This window comes from Calliopsis andreniformis, unplaced genomic scaffold (assembly GCF_051401765.1).
Source record: "Calliopsis andreniformis isolate RMS-2024a unplaced genomic scaffold, iyCalAndr_principal scaffold0022, whole genome shotgun sequence".
Classification (NCBI taxonomy): domain Eukaryota; kingdom Metazoa; phylum Arthropoda; class Insecta; order Hymenoptera; family Andrenidae; genus Calliopsis; species Calliopsis andreniformis.
In genome coordinates, this window is record NW_027480432.1 from 1534507 (window position 1) to 1555546 (window position 21040).

General features: G+C 34.0%; 4 protein-coding genes across 9 annotated transcripts; 2 read left to right on the top strand and 2 right to left on the bottom strand.

Annotated features, from left to right (window-relative positions):
- Window positions 1–74: 74 nt before the first annotated feature.
- Spn (protein phosphatase 1 regulatory subunit spinophilin) lies at window positions 75–10047 on the bottom strand. Of its 5 annotated transcripts, none has more exons than XM_076390755.1 (19): window positions 9942–10047; window positions 9527–9626; window positions 9154–9427; window positions 7595–9072; window positions 5300–6578; window positions 4946–4966; window positions 4637–4861; window positions 4279–4465; window positions 3937–4200; window positions 3513–3868; window positions 3031–3286; window positions 2464–2517; window positions 1909–2214; window positions 1438–1824; window positions 1107–1368; window positions 826–1038; window positions 592–732; window positions 393–499; window positions 75–326 (listed from the first exon to the last, which is right to left on the bottom strand). In XM_076390755.1, the coding sequence occupies exons 3-19, from the start codon at window positions 9414–9416 to the stop codon at window positions 75–77; spliced, it is 6051 nt and encodes a 2016-aa protein (XP_076246870.1). In that variant the 5' UTR covers window positions 9417–9427; window positions 9527–9626; window positions 9942–10047. The 5 variants fall into 5 exon arrangements, with proteins under 5 accessions (XP_076246870.1, XP_076246868.1, XP_076246867.1 ...); XM_076390753.1 differs by having other exon boundaries at window positions 4279–4453; window positions 7493–9072; XM_076390752.1 differs by having other exon boundaries at window positions 7493–9072.
- Window positions 10048–13589: 3542 nt separating this feature from the next.
- On the top strand, window positions 13590–16468 carry Ythdc1 (YTH domain containing 1). Its single transcript, XM_076390793.1, has 5 exons — window positions 13590–13942; window positions 14114–14330; window positions 14410–14614; window positions 14696–14972; window positions 15046–16468. The coding sequence occupies exons 1-5, from the start codon at window positions 13599–13601 to the stop codon at window positions 15374–15376; spliced, it is 1374 nt and encodes a 457-aa protein (XP_076246908.1). The 5' UTR covers window positions 13590–13598; the 3' UTR covers window positions 15377–16468.
- Window positions 16469–16542: 74 nt separating this feature from the next.
- LOC143186926 (carbohydrate sulfotransferase 11) lies at window positions 16543–17989 on the top strand. The gene is made up of 5 exons (XM_076390794.1): window positions 16543–16791; window positions 16864–17060; window positions 17122–17241; window positions 17308–17451; window positions 17529–17989. The coding sequence occupies exons 1-5, from the start codon at window positions 16543–16545 to the stop codon at window positions 17908–17910; spliced, it is 1092 nt and encodes a 363-aa protein (XP_076246909.1). The 3' UTR covers window positions 17911–17989.
- Window positions 16962–20950, bottom strand: Uba2 (Ubiquitin-like activating enzyme 2). 2 transcript variants are annotated; one of them, XM_076390792.1, is made up of 8 exons: window positions 20807–20950; window positions 20431–20585; window positions 20072–20359; window positions 19933–20000; window positions 19644–19862; window positions 19332–19589; window positions 18669–19258; window positions 16962–18585 (listed from the first exon to the last, which is right to left on the bottom strand). In XM_076390792.1, the coding sequence occupies exons 1-8, from the start codon at window positions 20948–20950 to the stop codon at window positions 18304–18306; spliced, it is 2004 nt and encodes a 667-aa protein (XP_076246907.1). In that variant the 3' UTR covers window positions 16962–18303. The 2 variants fall into 2 exon arrangements, with proteins under 2 accessions (XP_076246907.1, XP_076246906.1); XM_076390791.1 differs by having other exon boundaries at window positions 19332–19862.
- Window positions 20951–21040: the final 90 nt, after the last annotated feature.

Below are 21040 nucleotides of genomic sequence, written 5' to 3' on the forward strand. Positions count from 1 at the left end.
TGAATATGTTACCGACTTTTGTGCAATATTATTGCATTTTATAAAGGACATAAGTACGTAAATGTACGCACAAACTATTTTCTTCGTGCAGCTTTTTCTGCCTTTCGTCGCATTCTCTCGATTTCTTTTCGTTCCTTACGTTCCCGATCTGCCTGTGCTCTAAGCTCCTTCAACTTTCGTTTCAAGTGAGACTTTTCCTCTCTATAAATACCAAAAGCTTTCAGGTCACGAGACTCAAGTCGTAATAGATTTCCACCATTAATTCCAGTTTCCAAAAAGCGTGGCGCATAACGTTCCAAACCGATTCCCGATAGCCATTGACATACCTGAAACGATTTTTCAAGTTAAATATATAAACATCATTCGATTAATTAAATTAAGACTAAATTTACCTGTTCCTTCGACCAATCTGTAATTGGTGCGTTCTGCCAAAAATGAGATTTTTTGTCACCTAAACCAAACTCGCTTGGATGAGGTGGCAACCAAACTTCAGTCGTATCTGAAATTCGTGATAAATGAAGAGTATAAAATGTAGAAGTAGAGATAACAAATAATTTCTTACTTAAATCATATTATAAACACATTTAATACCTGTTTTAGATGGACTAGGATCAACAGCTGTTGGACTCACTGATCCCCCAGAGGATAAACTAGAGGGTGAACTGCCTGGATGATGCCAAGGAGTAGCACTACTGCCAATTATGTTGGACGAAGGAATAGAGACTTTTTTTGCTGTAAGGTATACAATAAGAATGCATTATAAATTATTTAATTAGATTAATAGATGCCTAAAAGAGATTAAATGATTTTAAGAAGACATATTACCTCTTTGATTGGCTTCATTCACAGCTTGTCGTATTTCTTCAACTAAATGATGTGTAACTAAAGTTGGATCACTATTATGTGGATTATTTAAATCGCTGAAATCCCCAGAACTCTCTCTCGAAGAAGACATATCGTTTCCTCCCAGTCGCCTTTCTCTTTCGGCTAAAACTTGTTTTAGTTGCTCCGCTAATGATGCTGGTGGTCCGGTCAAATCTGTAAAGAATCGATAACATTATGTATTGCAAATCTTACGTCTCATTTCCGGAAGAAGAAAAAAGTACTTTTTTGAGACTGTGGCCAACTCTGTTCCGTCATTGCTCTGACTTGAGAGCTAATAGTACTGTGTTGTCGAATCGCTGTTGGATGCGTAGGTTCCATGTGTTTACTTTTCAGTGAACTAATAGAAGAACTACTGGAATAGGAACTCAAATTTGATTGCTTTGATGTCAAATCATTTGGTGACCTACTACTCGTGTCTTGAGAAAGAAGCTTGGATGATGAATCCTCGTCGGTATTATCGCCTGATTCGTCCAGACCGTAGTCCTGAGAAATAATTTGGTTAAATATATATTTATCTCTGAATTTTATTTGATCTAAATAATGTATACTCACAGAGCTACTATTGCTAAGGCCGCCAGATCGTTTAGGAAGTTGTCTGTTCGCGAGTCCTCCTCTACTGGCAAGCTCAGCCTTACTTTTCCCAGCAGAATTATCAAGAAGTCTATGAGCAGGTACTGCTCGATCTAATTCTTCTTTAACTGGCAATGGAAGAGGTAATTTCCTTTCGACAGTTGCTGTCTTGTCTCCGTCATCTGGACTACTAAGATCTGACGTCTCTGTGTCCGAAAGCTGACAACTAGTTGACGAAGGAGGTGGAGGTAACTGACGACGCGTTAGTTGCGGTGTTACTATTCTGGCTGTTGTACCATCGTAAGGCAATCTTACTGGCAACCCAAACCTCCTTTGAGTTTCTGTTAATTCCACTTCCAATGTGATTACCTGAAATTATTCATAACATATCTCTTAATTTTGCTATTTATAAAGTCTCTGAATTGTTGTATTTTTAATTTTGATGGGACATACCTTATCTTTTAAGCTTTTAACGAGAGCATTGTATTCTGTATCTTTTTCCTGTAACAATTGTTGATAGAATTCATCTCTAGCTGCGATATCTGCGCGCAATTCGCGTGCTGCTCTCCTTGCTCGTGCATATTTTTGTTGTAAAGCAGCATTCTGTGCCGTTGCTTGAGAAAGCATTTCTCGTGCCGTTGTCAAATCTTGTCTAGCAGTGCCCAAGGCTCTTTCAGATTCGTGGAGTCGTAAACCAGATTCACGAAGTTTCGCTGCATACTCTTCACTACCAGCCCCACTGTTTTCCAAATCTACAAGCTATAACCGGAAAGTTTCTTTGAAATATCTTTAATATATTGCTTTGCAATTGATTTCTTTTCACAAGACGATACAATGGAACATAGCAATTCTTAGACGTACAGTGCACTTGTAATAGAAGAAGAATATTCATTAAACTACAAAAAACAGCATGCAACACGCAAACAAATTTTAGAAGCAAGAATTGAAATTTTGTACATTGAAGGTACATAAAAGAAGACGTATAAAATAGCTTTTTTGTGTGATTACCTTAGCTTTGAGCTTTTCCACCTCTCCATCTGCTAATGCTAGTTTATACTGACTCTGCAATTAGCAAATGACGAACACAGTGCATAAGCAAAACCAAAAATATATTCACATTAATAAACCTATTAAGATATGCTTGTGTGTACATAAAATAGCAGTAGAATGACGTATATACATTTATGTACAATGCATTATAGTGCATACTTTCATACTAATTTGCGTACTCTATGTTCTATAATTTAATATTTCATATGAAACTAAATACTTCGTGCAATAATTAAATAATGCAAATTCTAATACAAAACCATGGCATGTCTACTTCAAGTTAACATTATCTATGCCATTTTCTATACTTGTTTCATATGCTGCAAGCATGAGAACAACCACAAGACTACTTATGATAAGTAATGAGACCATAGAGTATAGTTTCTCATTAACTATTCAGATGAAAATAATGAAAAATCTTTCAAGATAGTAAGAAAGTATTGTAAATAAAATCCTTGGATATAGTTTCTTAAAATTATCTAGAGTACTATACGTGTGTCACACATTGATAGTAAAACATAATACCTCTTGTAAAAGCAGTCTTAGACTGTCAACATCACTTTGTGTTGTGGCAGATGGGTGTTGTGGCATTGAAGAACTTATGATAGGGGATCTACTTCGACCAGAATTAGACATGTAATTGTCTATAGGGCTCTGAGACGGTTCTCCTTCGGAACATGATGACATAGCTGGAGATCCTGGTATTCCACCCATATTTCCAATAGAAATGTCTTCGCTACCTCGTTGACTATCAGGCGAAGCATCCGAAAAATTGAGTTTTCTGTAAAAATAGCAGGTGCATTTACATTATAATATTTCAGTGATTTCAATAATGTTCTGAAATTAAATTTATTTCCCTCAGTACTCCAAGAGGCTTCGTGCCTTCATTGGAGTGGCCGTAGTTTTCGTCATAGACATTAGCGAGCAAGGATAAACCATCATTGAGAATTTTCTAAGAATACTTTAAATATGTGAATAATTTAAGATTTTTAGTTATCAATTCATACCTAGCAGAGTTGGCTTGCAGTTCTCTTTCCTTATCTGCTTGAAGACTTTGCCGAATCAACATAGCTACTTCCGAATTTGGATCACGTTCTCTACCAATCACAAAGCGTACAAGACCTGAAGTATTACGAAGAACACTAGCTGCATAAGCTTGCGTGACGCCGACTAATGATTTTCCATCCACTTCCACGATTTGATCGTTTACTTGTATTCTGCCTTCTCGTGCTGCCGCGCCTTTTTCTGTGATAGTTTTAACGAATATTCCTAATTTTTCGAGCCCTGCATCCGCACCGACACCCATTCCGATTATACTCAAACCCAGACCCTCTGGTCCTTTCATAAGTTCCACTGGAAACACCTAAAAGATTTTTCTTTTTGATTACTCACTCTCTCAGATGACTACGTTTCATTTGTCTACTCAGGTACCTCCATTTTTTCAACTCGTTTTTCAAGTTCGTATTCTGCACTTGCAGCAACAGGATCCACGTCTTCATTTCGGCGATCGTACTCATTCACCGAATGAGTTGAGTAAACTTTCATTGGCCCCGTGTCAAATGAAACTTTACTCATCTTTTTAATAGGTATGTTTGTAGGATAATCCTCTTTCTCATCGTCCGACTCTGGTATTCCAGCTACTTCCATCCAAAAATGACCATCTTCAAAATAATGTACACCATTCTCCACGAGTACCTAAATGAACGTTACGATATTTGCCATATTTTTAATTTTAATTTGATACGAATAGATTTTATCTGGTTATGATCTTACAACTTTGCCTGCTGTTGGAGGAACGTACTCGTCTTGATGTTCAGTTTCTGTATCGTCATTAGTTTCGTGAGTATCGTTTAAGCTGCTAACAGATCCAAGTAAACCACTCTCACTACCCGTTACAGAACCCACTTGACTCTCCGTTAACGAGTCTATTGTTAAATCGCTACGTGATCTATGGGACAAACTAAAAATTGCAAAGGTATAATTTTTTTTTAAAAATGAAAAACAATTCTGCTGTCATACAAAATAAAACCACGTATGTGCAATTAATGAAAACATTCGAAATAAATGCATAGCATAAGCTGCAAAACATCTTTATATAACGTAAGGAACTTAAAAGAACAAACTGATTCACCTATAATCATTAGTGGTGCTATTAATAAGACTGGTATCAGGAGCAGACAGGACATCGGAAAGCCAATCTGGTGTGTTATCCTGATCTTCTCTTTCCCTCTCTTTGTCCATTTCTTTATGTTTATCAATAGAATTTTCTTCACTTACAGCGTCAGTATTTGCAGTAGGAGATAGGAGTCTCGCTATTTCTTGCGCTTCTTCATCGGACAATAAAGCTGATCCTTGTCTAATTGATTATTCATATGATACAGAATATTTTTCAAAATTCAATATTATAGTCAGTGAACCAAACATTTAATAACAAACTTACCTTATCTTTTTCTCTAGGATGCTGCATTTTGTCCCAGAATATAACAAGTGTGTTCCAAGTCACATTCAAATAAACACACATAAAAGAAAATATTAGAATTTAAAATAAGGAAATAAAAATGATTAAGCTGCTTGCAAATTGCCATGAAATGATTTGCTAAATAACTAGAAATATTACAATTATGAAATATAGATGTGTATGAAGAAAGATCTATTTAAAAATATTTGGTGCACTATGTGACTTCTATTCATAGTGATTTCAAATATTTATGGGAATTAATATGTACAATATCTTTGCTATTTGCAAAATTATACATATTTTACAATGTAGAAGTTAAGAAGTTTGTGAACGTACCGAGAACTCAATAAGTTTTCTGCCTCATCAGCTGTCATTGTATCTGGTGTTATAGGAACTGTTTGATTACTATTAATTTTAGGAGTTTCCATTGCAGTCTTAGTATCATTTTCTTTGTCGACATTCTGCACATCCATTGTCGTTGCATATTCCAAATTTGTAATAGTTTTAGTATCACTAGAATCACTGTCGTCATGAAGACTACTTTCAGACATATGATCAGTAGACTGTTTCTTTTCTACATGTTGAGATATAATAGCAGGTGATGCGTTCTGAGAAACATTAATTTGTGGAACTGCGTTTGTAGAAGAAGCACTTTCCTGTAATCGTAATTTCGCCAATTCAGCTTTTTGTTTCTCCTGTTCCCAAGTTGTTTGAGGTGGATTTGGGTCTTCTATATTTTTATTTACGATATTATTTATTGTTTGCGATGTAGTTTTCGGTGGAGGTGCAGTACTTCCTGCCAATGTTACATATTCCCTCTGGCTGCCAGATTTTGGCACAAATTTAGAGACATTTGCAGACTGTACAGTATCATTTGATTCTACTTCCTTATTCGAAGGTTTCTCTAATAAATTTTCAGTACTATGAGTATTCGATATTGTTGAGCACTGATTTGCAATAGCTTTGTCTGTTTGATCTATTTTACTTTCAATTTCGGTGAAACTTGAACGCTTTCCAGATACTTCTTCTTTATTTTTTGCTAACTTTTCTCGCGCAGAAATCTTGATCTGATCATTTTTAGCATTAGATACCGTTTTCTGACATGCAGTTTCAGAAAACGTATGCCTTTCATTAGTTATATTTGATTTGGACTTATTATCTAGGGCTACATTTTGATTTACTTCTGTGATCACTGAATCTGTTTGAGCATGATCTTGATTACTATCATGAGATATCTTATTATGGCAACTTTTTACTGAATCACTTTTCAGCAAAGCATTTTCTTCTGCATTTCCTTTCAATTGAAGATTAACATCATTATTTTGTATGGGAATTTCTTGATTTTGTTGCATCTTTCTTGCATATGGCGAAGGTATTGGTATATCTTTATGTTCTAATGGTGGATATTCTTGATCCGAGCTTATAACGGATGGTGGCCGCTGTCCCAAACCAGAAGCTTGAAGATCGGCACGTACATGACAACGTCGAATAACAGTAGTAGTGTCTGTTTCACTGAATTTTGAATTTTTTTCTGGAACATCCTTTTCAGCAATACATTCTGTGTATGTTGCAGGCTTTTCTTGCTCTTCAGGTTCCAAATCATAACTGTTACGGCCTTAAAATAAAATATTTCACTAAATTAAAACATACAATACAAAAAAAATAAGTGAATTAAATTTAGGAAGAGGCACTATAAAATACCTTGACAATCAATGCAAAGTAGTCGTAGACACATAATATTTGTATCTTTTTATGTATAAAATAATGAAAAATTTAATAGAATTAGATCAATAAAGAAATTTGTAATAAAAAATAAGCTACAATCTTTTTACAATGGTACTATAAATTTTCAAGATAAAAAGGTATGTGTAACCTTTCATAAAACTGCATTTAACGTAATACATAAAATACCTGCATACAATTTTTTATATTATAATATTAAAAAATTTCAATATATAATAATTATTAGAACAAGATAAACTTTTTAATTGTAAAGTTATGTTTATATTGTTAAGCACTTTTTTTTAAAGAACTAAACTTTTAATTAATTAATCTTTAATGATTATTCTTTTTTTCACAAACACACCAAAAAACACACTAAAATTTGTAAAATACTTTCTGAAGAAAATGCTGTAAAGTACAACCAGACAGAAGCAGAACAGAATACACAGAGATTTCTATAAATAATACTGTTGAAACCGGTAGGAGGAACTGAGATCAAGAAGAGGAGGAAAAGGGGGAAGGAGGAGTGAGTTTCCTCCTATACTTTTACTTTTTAGTATTTTGGCAAACTGCCACAGTATAAAATAATGAATTTTAAATATTTTATCAAACAATTACTTTTTAATAATTTAAAAAAAAGTTATGCAAAGTTCAAGCAACCAATAATGGGTTTAAGTTAGATTTATGTTTTGTGTAGAGATGCTTTTTTATTAAATATTCAAATGTGTAGATGTATTAGTTATTACGTACGTTTGCAGAGATGTGAATTCAAATCATGTTACTGAGAATGAATCGCATATACTATACCCGCTTGAAATTTTTCAGACATTTCCTTCTCCGCCTTCTCTTCTTTACTATCCTTGGAAGGGGAGCTAGGGGAGCTCATACTAGAAGAAGCACTATCCGTACCTCCAGAAGGTGGTCTCAGTTCAGGATCCGGAGATTTTGACGATTCTATTTTCCTTTCTTCCACCGAACTATCTTTCTTCCTCACTGTATTTATGCATGGTCTTGCCCAATCTGGTCTTGGATCGGATCTAATAAATTCATTTTTATTTTCTACATCTAAAGCGTCTCTAGAGTTTTTTAAGTCTGCTGCTTTCTTTAGAAGTTCTTCATTTTTAGCTAACCATTCGTTTCTCCATTCAGAAGTTTTGGGTGGCGAACGAATAGAATTCGAAGGATAATTTAAATACTCTGGAGTATCAAGCAGGTCACTATCTTTCCTCGCCTTATTTTCATACGCAATACTAGTAATATTTTCTATCGACATACTCCGCGTTGGACTAGATATATCAGAGTTTCTTTCGTAAGATGAAACATGTGATTTTGTTTGAGAATAAATATCGATACTTGAGCTTGCATGGGCATTTTTAGATATCAATGCATTATTTTCCACGTTGTTTAAACCCTTTGCATGTTGAGCAGAAGCGTTTTTCGATATGTCCGCGTTTCGTGAATGCACTTTACTTGTAACATTTTTTTGTACAACTGCATACTCTGGTATAAAAGTATCTTGCGCCTTTTCCGATGTTGTAACTGCATTTTTTGGGACTTCTCGTTGATCTTGATTTCTTTGGAAATTTTTATTTTGTACGTTTGTATTCTTTTGTACAACTGCATATTCAGGTATAGTTGGTGATGTATCAAAATATTTATTTATAGTAGCATACTCTGGACTGCTAGGAAGATCTGAAGGAGACACAGCTGCAATGCTAGCTGGTCTCTCTTTCTTTGAATTTGAAGTAGACGAATTTCTTGTTGGTGGTGTTGGTGGGGGTGGAGATATAGCTGATGACCTCACAGAACAAAAGCTTGCAGATCTCGTGGCTGGATTAGCAGAAATATCTGTTGGTCTTTTTGCTTCATTATCAGTACTTGTTGCATTTTGTGCATGCCCTACAGAAGCGGCATCGATATTTACTTTATTTGCGCTCTGATTTAAAGAACTCTGAACTACAGACCTGTTCGGATCTGAATTATATCTGCTTGGTCTGGTTTTTGAGAAGTGGCTAGTCCAATTTTTTTGCTTTTCAATTAATTCTTTTGAATTCAATCTCCTTTCAGGTTTTTCAGGTTTTTCCGGGCGATCATCCAAACGATTTTCTTTGCCATAATTTTTATCGAATTTTCCGAATCCTGAACGGGATTTATGTTTATCTGGCATATTATCCAAACCATGATTATGACCATTTTCAAAATGTCTTTCAGCATTCAAAGCTGGTACACTTGCACTCCAATTACTCAAATGATCTCTGGTTCCTGGAGGTGACGGGGATCGCGGACGTGGTGATCTAGCTGGAGATGTGCAACCTGATCCAGAATTTGCAGAACTAGAACGTGACCTCAGACCATGTAAATTAGTGGGCTTTGCAATTCGATCCACCCTATACAAAATATTGAAAAAATTTAATCATGTATGTATAGATCACATATATTTGTTTTTTTTCTTTATTTAAAATGCTTACGGCTTATTTGGCTTATTTTCTTCTCCCAGTTTCTCAAACAGTGCACGTGCATTATTGAAACGGGCTACATGACTTTCAGTTCTAACAACTGTGACTTGTGTAGGAGATTCTTTTAAAGGCACAGTTGGTTCTTTGAAACCATCTGATAGAATATTATTTGTTCTATGGGTTAAATTGTCCAGTTGTGGTTTTGATTGAAAGATATTTGCAATGGCTGAAACTTTTGAGCCACCAACTCGTTTCTTTTCTTCCACTGTTGCCATGTCTTACTTCCCTTAATAGAGAAACAATAGAACCCATTATATTAATTATTAATAACATGATTTAACTATATTTTATAATGAAAAAGAAGTATACTGAATAATATCAATACCTGGATCCTTTGCATAAAAAATTTACAAGTATTTTAAATTCTGATATATTTCAGCCCATTGTCATTCATATATGTTGTATATTAATCATCTTTTACTGATCTGAAAAGAAACATAATATAATAAATAATAACATAAAGGTAAACTTTTGTACATAAAATGATTGCTTCATATAAACTTCTTATAGCCAATAAATATTTCTATAGGTAATTGATTTGTTAATATTTAATGTAGATCTTTGAAATATTGAGTATGTTCTTAGGTGGCATTGGTGAAGCATTTTATATATCTTTATTAAATTAAGTACACATGTCTGTGATTGTCTGAAATGATTTAAGTTAGACTTAAATGGAAGGCATAATATAGAGAGGTGGGGTCTTGTCTGGGCTTCACCCTCCTCCCATTGCCATAGCACACCATGCTCCTGCAATCAATACTTGAATCCTTTCTCTGTAGTTGAGGTATGAAAAGTGGAAGTATGCACATGTTATAATCTTGTATTATATGCCGTGCATATAATGTGCAAGCCTTTGTAATAATAGGTTAAAGTTAACTGTAGCTTAAAATAAACAATGAGGCTAATGTAGCAATACTTTCACTTATTTATATAATCTTTTTTTACAAGGTTTTCTGTGTATTAACTAAAAATGTTATTTATAATACTGTGATAATGTTAATTTTTATATTTTTGTTAGATAAATTTTGTTACATGTTGTGTTAATCATATATAATAGGTTAATAACTTTTACATTAAATTTTACAAAATATGGGTGAAATTAAGTATATCTTATAATTTACATTATCCAAATTTTTAATTAAATTTTGCATGTAGATTAAGATACTTTTATATCAATTTAAGTATCCTATAAAATAGTTTGAGATATTTTAAACTAGAGTCAACAGTGACATCATTGTTACAATTGTTGTCATTGATAATTATTGTAAAAATCATTGTACTTTAGAATACCTCTATAAATCATGCATAAACATGCTTCTTTGGAAGTATAATAACATGCTGACACATTGTTCATATCTATTATGTACCTAACATATAGTATATCAATCTTGTGACACATTCATAAGTCAACAGTTCCATTGATTAGATAAATGATAATACTAATACTTCTTATTGAATTAAACATTAGAATTCCAAGATCCACAAAATGTACTAATTTCATTTAAATATAGAATCCTTAAAGTAAACTACAATTATATTTCAAAATTTTCTACATTAGAAAAAATTTTTTCTTGCAAATTAACATCTAAAATTGTACTTTACTCTTTTTGTAGTACAACCACACAAGAACATATATCTTTTTTTATATTACGAAAAAAGTATTCCTAATATCCCGATCTATTTACTAACATTTATTCCGACACTACGATCATCTTAAGCACGAAAATAAACAATAGTATGTAAACAAATTTAGAGGCATTGTTCGAAGAATAATTTATCTTCAAGCACGTACATAAACAGCGTGCATAAAGAAAAGTTAAAATATATAAACGGACACCGTAATACGCTCGTGATTCGTCGTTAATGGTTCACTGATGTTTACAAAAATTCGAGTAAACGTACGTTGCATTTCGCCATTATTAAGCTACTGCAAAGTGAAATTGGGCTACGCGAAAAACATTGAAATAATGCTTATTTGCGGAAGATCGCTCGGTCGACGTACAATTTCACGGCCAATTTACGTTCTACGGTAAAAATGACACGCGCGACCGAGCGAAATAATTCCGAAGAGAAATATGTCAAATTGTTTATGGAAAGCGTAAACTAACCAGTGGTGTCACCATGTGCACGAAACCATTTTCCTTTATAACGTGTTTTCAACGGTTCTCTGTCTCCTTTTTCCCCAACGATCCGGCTTTTCTCTCACACGGGAGGGCACAGCCGAAAGTGCACTTTTTTCCTCGGAAATTTCGGGCGAACACAACGAGCCCCGACACTCGTCTCTGTCAAAATCGGTTTTATATTCGTGACAGACGCTTATTTTTGCAAATTTCTCTACACTTTCATTTATAAACAATACTCGCGCGATTACCTGAAACGCGTGGAACCGGTATCGCTTTTGATCCCAGCTTCTAAACAACCACCACTTATTTCCGACTTAATTGCGATACGATTTTACATCGCGAAACACTTTCACAACCGGCTGTGCGATCTGACCGTGTCAACAACCCGTGAAAAATGGTCCAAGATGGTCGTCATCCTTTTTAAAGATGGCGGCTCTTGTACGATTCTAGGGACTTTCATTCCGAGAAGTAAATCAAAAAAATCTAATCTCTCCATCTTTTCCATGTTTATCGCGTTGCTGTTATGCTTATCGCGATCATAACCGGTAGCGAAAAATAGCTCTGGAAAAATGTGTCAATCAAGAGAAAACTTTGCCTCCACTTTGCCCTTTCTCTGTCGATAAAGGAATTCGTACTAGAATAGTTCCAAGTATCTCTTTGAATGAAAAAACGCGGGATCTGAGGACTAAACCCAAATGATTGCGCATTATTTTGCATAGCTTTAATCCAACACCATCAATTTCCAGAGATATGGAACAAAAACGAGAAATCTCGTGCTCAGGCTTTTGCGTCTGAGCTTTAAAACATGTGAAGTCTCTTGTAGACAGTTTTATTTTTTTTCAGGTCTATTAACTAAGTATACAATTTTTTCTTAAGCTCAGTGTCTCAGGTTTTTCCTAAAAGGCATATTCCTTTTTTAGATTCGCCACTTTTTAAATGCATCTGCGATTTGTTAGGGTCGGTCAGGCTTCGGTCTGGGGTTTTCTGGCTTATGATCGCTTTTATCGATCGTGGGGGAACACGTCACAATGGACGCCGTAGTTTACGCTTCTACGAGACGATAATCGTTTACTGTGTTTTTATGGGAAAAAGCAGGATTGTCCGTGCGAGTCCCCTGTGCATTTTGTGTGCAGAAATAATAGGAATAGTTTTCGAAGACATACGATAATAATCAATTGAGCATACTTGCGTGAGGTGCGAAGTGTGTAGTGAAGACGAGTGTGCACGTAAGTGTGTACGAGCTGCCTAAAAGGGCTTGTAACATCAAGGACTTATGTTCGCAAAACATGAACTTTCTTGGTCAAATCGCTGGCGGGAATGATGGTTTCGAATATGTTTTGTGGTGACGATGCTGATGTTTCTATTCTGATTAATATTCGCAATGAACTTTCCTAGGCATTCGCGTTTCCAAAGACTGCATAGAGACGTCAAACGAGTACGATTGTGTTGTATTGTCTGACGTTACAGAAAAAAAGCAACGAGGACTCCTCGCCTTTCTGCATTAATAGGCTTAAAAAAAACACACACATCTGTTTCTAATAAACTTTATGATAAACTCTTACGCGCGAAGTTTAAATGAGATACTCGTGTTCGATAGGGCAACGAGAATTGTGTACTGCGCTCTGTTTGATTATAAAAAAAGAGGGAAGTCCCTACAGGTCGAGGCGTATTATTTATTTTTAACTTGTACATGGACGTATATGCTCGTGAATTACGGAAAGAAAAACGTTTTCTTTTGCTGAACATCGTTTCTAATGAAACGAAAACTTTAGCACTGTTAGGCATCATTCATATCTACTTGAAGCAAGAGTTATTTCTTGCAGTAATAGTAGATATATATTGAAAGCTTCTATGAAACTCTTAAATGTATTAATTAAACTACATAAGGACAATCTTAAAATCAAAGTTCCTTGGCGAATGGACTTTGTAATCTTTTACCAGTGACTTTAAATCGGATTTCGTGTGCAATCTTCTGAACTTTTCTTCTTACGTACTAAACATGTTGCTACATTATTTTCTACCGTGTATTTGCTGTAAAATGTACGAGATCTGTTCGAATATGATATTGTTCTCGGACAAGTATCACCGCATACTGGATATCCGTCTAGTAAGCCTTTTTTTATATTTGCGTTTCAGAAAAGGTTTAAAGGCACCAGAACTGCATTGGCTTCATGCAAGAAAACCCGAAAAATCCAGAAATACAAAGCCTGGATGACGGGACAAGATACTTTTGAGCATTAGTGCAAAGTGAAAGTCGAATAAAACAGTGAAAATATGGACAATAATACGGATGGAGACAACTTAAATTTGAGCTGTGGAGAAAATGACATAGTGGACGAGTTAAAGATTGCCGCTGATGAAACGTATGACACACGCAGCGAGGTTTCATCCAGTAGTTCAAATTCTGATTCTAGTCAACCGAGTATAAGCTCTGTTTCTACTAAATCTTCGCGTGGAGACAATAAGCGTAATAGAAAGAATAGGGGGAAACGTGCTAGGTCAAGGGATTCTAAGTCTTCTAGCCCTGAAACAAAACGTGCAAGGTCCAAGGAAAGTAAAGGAGCTACCAAGAGCTATGATTATGCTACAAAATTAAATTACTTATTTAGGGATGCAAGGTTGGCTGCTTTTTAAAGTACAAGTATTTTGGTTTTTAGCTTATACACTTTTTAACTTTTATTAAAATTGCGTTTCTTTAGTAACAAATTAGCATTTCAAACGAATTTTTATAAGTAGATAAGCATATTAATGTAAATGCCAAGGACATGTCTTAAAGTTCTTTTCATCAGATTTTTCATCATCAAATCGAACAACGCCGAAAATGTGACATTATCGAAAGCTAAAGGAGTATGGAGTACATTGCCTCAAAATGAAGCCAATTTAAACCAGGCTTACAGGGAATCAAGAAACGTGTTGCTTGTTTTTTCTGTGAAGGAATCAGGAAAATTTGCTGGTTTTGCACGACTTAGCACAGAATCTAGGAGAGATGGAGCACCCATTTCCTGGGTTTGTTGCACACTTAATGAAGTAGCAATATTTTTGAACATTCATTTACATATTAAGAGGAAATATATCTGAATCATAGGTATTACCTCCTGGATTGTCAGCAAAAGCCTTAGGTGGAGTATTCAAAGTGGATTGGATATGTAGGAAGGAATTACCATTTACAGCAACATTGCACCTATATAATCCATGGAATGATGGTAAACAGGTAAAGATTGGACGCGATGGTCAAGAAATCGAGCCAAGAGTTGCGGAAGAACTGTGTAGGCTATTTCCAGAAGACGAAGGTGAATTAAAAGATACAATTTCGGAGGAAATTCGTAAATAAAATCAGTATTCCTGTTTATAATACGTGATCAATATTTTAGGAATCGAAATGACTCCAATTCTAAGAAAATCTAAGGAAGCAGCAAAACATATTATGAAATCGTCTCGTTCCTATCGGGATAATAGACCTATTAATAGCGGTTCTAGATTTTTACGATCAAGGGGTGGTAGGGGACGTAGACTCTTCTTAACTTCACGATCTCGTTTAGCTTCTTTAGCTAGAGGATCTCATTTAGCTGGTAATGACCATAGAGGATCAAGGGATCATCACCATCGATACGCTAGTTGGTTCAATCGAAGCGATTCTCCTTATTCAAAGTACAGTATTCATTACAAAATATGTGATCACGATTCAGTAGTAATTATTCAGTAATAATTGACGTTTTTATAGGGGATATGGTAGTCCTGGATTAGGCGTAGCTGCAGCAGCTGAAGCATACGTAGCAGACTATATGCGCACTATGCAACATCAATTACCTCCATTACCTCCTTACGCTGCACCTCATCCTTACGATTCTTTACCACCACCGCCACCACCACCCAGGTACTATGACGGTCTACCATTACCACCTGATTATAGTGCAGCTGCTTCTGCACTCGAAAAACGTAGTTACGAAAGAAGCGTAGATGAATTTTTATGGAGAACAGCAAGTCGACATAGTCGACATAGCGATCATCGATCATCTCGCGATCATCACCATAGATATAGGGATCGTAGATAAAAAATGTTCAATATTGTCTTTCCATCTACCTATTCTCTCATTTCTTGATCATGCACATATTTTAAGGGCTTTCAAGGTAATGTGACACCTACCATCATGCAATAAGAGAAGTTTGATCACTTAAATTTGTATTGAAGAAGTTTTGCACACGTACGAATGAATTTGAATCGCCTATCATTTTTAATATACTTGAAACGCTAGTGTGTTTGAATAAAATCATGTATTGAGAAGCATCTGAATGCTTTCGATTTCTAATAATGATCAATGAAAATTCCATATTTACTTTGAGCGAGTTTTTCTTTTACGGAATACTACGTACTAATACAAGAAAGTAAATAATGTGTAAGTTGAAGATAAAAACAGCTTATAGAGTTTAACAACGATTCACAATTGATTGCATCCTCTGTTGTATGCATTTAGTGATCAGAATAAACGAATTGTATTGAGAATTCAATGCAGTATGTTGCTAAGTTTTTTTTGTCACATTCAATTTAAGTATTATTTATATATTTTTATAATTTTTACATACGCTCGTGTCTGAACTATTTTTACACATAAAACATTCAATTGTGAATCAGTGTAACCAATAATAATATGTGTTTTGTACTGATGTTTGAATTTCCATAATCAAATTTGATAAAACAATGTACAATTTCATAGACCACTGCCGTAGAAGAAAAATTTACTTCTGCTGCACCGAGACGTAGATTCAGTATATGGATTGCTTAATAGTAATTGCAATTTTTTTTAGTATAAATAAAATTTTGTAACAAAAATTTGTAAGAATAGTCAATTTAAGAAGAGAATTTTGTCTCGATCAATTGTATACATAATTTACAAATTGTAATTATTAAATGGTTATTGCTTAGTTGCAGAAGCAGCCTAATATGATGAATATGTACCGAAATCGTTCGTTTATATCGTATGTTTTTGGAGCTATTTCGTAGTAAAAGTAATATAAATATACATGTTTTGTTTTTTCTTTACCTTTCTAAATTACAGTGATACATTAGACCACCTTTTTATTATACTTTTACGAGAAATTCGAAAATAATGGAATTATAAGATGATAAATGTTATCTTATGGTCCACCCCCGCAGACGATTCATGAACGGATGTTTTAATCTTGATAGACGACTGTCAGAATACACACTTCAGTTTTAATTATGACACTTAGAACGCAATTAATAAAATGCACATTGTGTGCTATTTTATACATTTCAGTCTGTTTTTTCTTGTTATCAATAAAAAGAAGGTATTTTTTGACTCAAGAATCAGATTTAATTTCTCCCGTAAATAGTAATTACACAAAGCAAACATGTTCTGTGCCATCTCAACCAATTATAAAATCAGTTGACTTAGAAATAGAACTTTTAGAACGCGATGAAATGAATGGACAAACAATTAATTTACAGGTAGGTTTGATTTCTTCAAGTTGAATAGATAATATGTAATTATATGTCGCTGATAATATTTTTATATGATAGGAAAGTGCGGCATTACTTCAACAAATTTCAAATGTATGCGTCAAATACAACTTAAAAACTCCTTTAATAAGGAGACACTTTTTATATAGTTCTAAACATAAAGCAATGTATTGTTGGATACGTAAAGTAGCTTCAACAAGTTTTACAAAATTGTTTTCAGATATGAAAAATCGACAAGTTACGAGAAACTATTATAGGTAATTATAGTATTTCATCATGAGTATACAATTTATTTTTTAACATGTAAATTATTTGCAGAGAAGTTAATATTTTAGCGCCGAAAACTTTAAAAGAACTGCAGCGTATCGTTAATGATACAAAAATATTTAAACTTCTAGTTGTGCGACATCCTTTTCAGAGGCTTGTATCGTCGTACAGGTATCTCTCTGTACGCCTAATTGAAATCTAAATTATTTACTCGTATATATATTCAATATATTTCAGAGATCGTATAGAAGATAATTCCAAGTATACAGCCCAATCTTGGATCTATGTTAAAAAAATATTTCGAGTTACAAAACCTCATCTCTTCCATTCCAATATTACAACTGGTAATTTCCAAAAAAGAGTATTTACAGCTGATAAAAGGTATAATAGATAAAAAAGTAGTAAAGGTTTTTTATATTAAAATATGATATTCTTTCTGTTTCTTCTTATTCTTTAAGATTGAAGATAATACCAACCTTTAAGGAATTTGTGTTGTGGCTTTTGCAAAGTTCTGAAGAAGACGACGTACATTGGAATCAATATTACACACACTGTGGCGTTTGTAATGTACCATATAACTATGTTTTAAAATTAGATGATTACACATATGGACAAATTAATTATATTTTTACCAAATTTGGATTGGACAAAACCAAAGTATATTTGCCGAAATTGGAGCAAACGCGTGGTGGATATACTAGTTTTAGTAATACATGTAAATATTTTGCAAGTCTAACACAGGACATAATCATGAGATTATACAGGAGGTATCAAATCGATTTTGAAATGTACAATTACGATTTTAAGCGATATATGTTTTGTGCAAATAAAAAAATTTAAATCATAAATGGATCTACTTATAGGTCATGATATTTTACAGTACAAAAAAAGGATTTATTTTTTTTCATATAAAAATGTTAGGTACATTCTATGAAATGACACGCTACAAACATAACTCTATGTATTTCCATAAATACGCGTAGAAATTAAAATACAATTTTATTTAAAAATCTTGACGCGTCAAGATTATTACTGTACAGACATATTTATTCTAATAGCATGTCATCGCGCGTACCTCAAACTTATTTATTAACAATCACGTTTTGTCGTTTCTTTCTTAAATATATTGGTAATAGAATGTATGAAAGTTCAATATCAATTACTCAATTATTGGAATTGATTTTCATTTTCAGAACTTAATTTTAAATGTTAAGTAAGTTTCAGTTTATTCACTCACTGTGAAACTGCACTTGACTGCATGTTATCATCATGTACGATTAGACAGTCATCATCCTCTGACACTGAACGTTTAGTTTTTGCTTTTATATTATCTATAGTAACGTCGTTATTTGTATCATTCTCGATGATAGTGATATCATTATCATCCGTATCGTTATTTTCCACTCTTCGTTTTTTTGGAGATGCAATCTGTTCAGGAATCTCAATTTTACGTTTCTTCGCTGCATCTGATGGAATAATTTCAGTTTCGACAATCATGATATTGTCATTATCCACCTGAGAATTTTTAATTTGTATAAATTTTTAAAAGTTGTAAAATATTCGAAAGCTTTTGAGAAATTAAAAGACGTTGTATATACCTGGCCATTGGAAGTAGATGGTTTTGTTGAATCTTCTTCTTCTTCTTTAGGTTTAAGATCTTTTTCATCAGCTAGAATAAGGAAATCAGGACTATCTCCTTTCAAACTTGGTTGTTCTCTAAAGACGACAGTCACAGTCAGTGAATAATTTTGTTGGAAATCATCGACTGTGAGAATAGTACCATCTTTTATCCCTAGTTCTTCTAGGAGCTTATCGTTGTTCTCTTCTGTTTCTCCTTCCTCACTGCTAATTACAACAGTACCAGTACCGTCTATCATGACATCTGGAGCAATCATATTCAATCTATTTTTTAATACTACTTCGTCTAATTGTTTAATCGTCATCTTAGACGTATCCACGGCTAATATAGCCTGCGGCGTGGGCGCACAGACATAGCATTTCGGATTTGGCGGATTAACGTTTTTCTCTGGTACTAATAATTGATTGCGATGATTCATTTTTGAACGCAAATATACAGATCTACACGATTTTAAATTATCCTCGAGAATACGAAATGCATGGAGAACAACTAAACCAGCAACTATTGCATTTGTAGTTGCGATTGCTGGAATTATATTTCCCGCCATTGCTGTAAGAAGTATAGAAGAAAAAATTAGTACCAATAATTTGTAAGATAATACAATTGATAACTGGTTACTTACACTTTATGTCGAATCTTGTTTTCTGAGGTATACCAAAGATATAAGCTCTAATATTGGCACACGCTGCAACAAAATCCATTGAACTTGGATCATCTTTGTCCCATACGAGATGATTATTGGGCGATTTTTCTTGGGAAGCTGTTAGAGTTTTGCTTAGATTTTTTACAGCTTCCGTAAATATTACACCACACTTAGAAATACTCCAACGTTGTTGATCTTTTAAGCCAGGTTCATTAACTTCTTTGCTACATCCTGGAACTATATTAAAAGATGTTATAATTGAAATATAAGTAATAAAATTTATGTACAGACCTCCATCTGGTAGTTCTTTCCAATTTAAAGGAGTAGGTGGTCTTCTTTTTTTCCATAAATTAGCCATACTGAGTAAATATTTTATGTCATCATGAAATAATTTTGTAAATAACTTTTCCGGATCATAGCCACAAGACTGTGCCCAAGCTCTGGTTGAAACTCTATTAACATTTCCCTTTTCATTTGATTCTGTATTTAGAGCATCTTGGCCAGCTGAGTCTACCATATCAAAATCATATGTATACTATGCAATATTTTACTATATACATTTCATGCATATTATCATTACCTGTTGCTTCTGGATCAGCAGTATCTGGAGAAACATCTTGATCGGGATCTTCTTCACCAAATAATTGACTACATGGAATTCAAAACTTTCTTATAACTCTCTTTATAGTTGAAAAAGAAATGCTAATTTTAACACCTACTTGAATAAATGTTTTGCCCATACTATGCAGTGAATGGGTTCACTGGGAGTATTACGAATTGTACAACCAGGGTAGCTTTTTTGTGCAGCTTTTGGAGTACATTCATAACATTGACTTAATCCCTTTTTTATGAGTTCTACTTGTCCTTCATAGCCAGCAGTACCAGATTCTATTAATGGTACATCTGCTGCTAAACACATTCTATTTACATGATTTCTAGCAGCTCTGTTATCCAGTGCATTCATAACTAATGTGAATTTTTTGAAGAAAGACACTCCATAATCAGGTCTGTGAACAGAAAAATGGAAAATCAGTTACAAAATATAAAGATACTGCTCTTAAAGAATACAAATACTTACGATGTAATACTGTCATGATAATGAACTATTTTTGCATCAGGGTTAAACGTTAAAGCCGTTTCTCGTGCAACATCGGCTTTCGATTTTCCCACGTGCTTTTTTTGAAATAAAAATTGTCTATTTAAATTGCTAACATCGATCGTATCTAGGTCAATCTGAAAACAACACATGTTTATTTTGCGGTTGTTTGCTTGAAGTATGTAATATTAGAGGATAAATAAATTAGAGTGTTTTATTCGTCAATGTTTCTATCATAAAATAATAATATAAAACAATGAGAAGATTGGCTTACAAATTTAAACAACAACAGATATCAAGAAAGGAGGGAAAAGCATAGAGGTTAAAACATAATCGATTTTTAACGAATCAGACTTACGATTTCGATGTCTGTGAATCCTGTCATAACAAGATTTTTTAATATTTCACACCCAATCCCTCCAGCTCCCACAATAAGCACTTTACTTCGAAGTACAGCATTTTGTAAAGTTTCACTGAACACACCATCAATCTTGGCCGCCATTTTTCAGGTTAAACACGACCTATCCGGCAATACTTGAGGGACGCCGTTAACCGTTATTAATGAATGAAGATAGAAGCGCATCATCGTTGC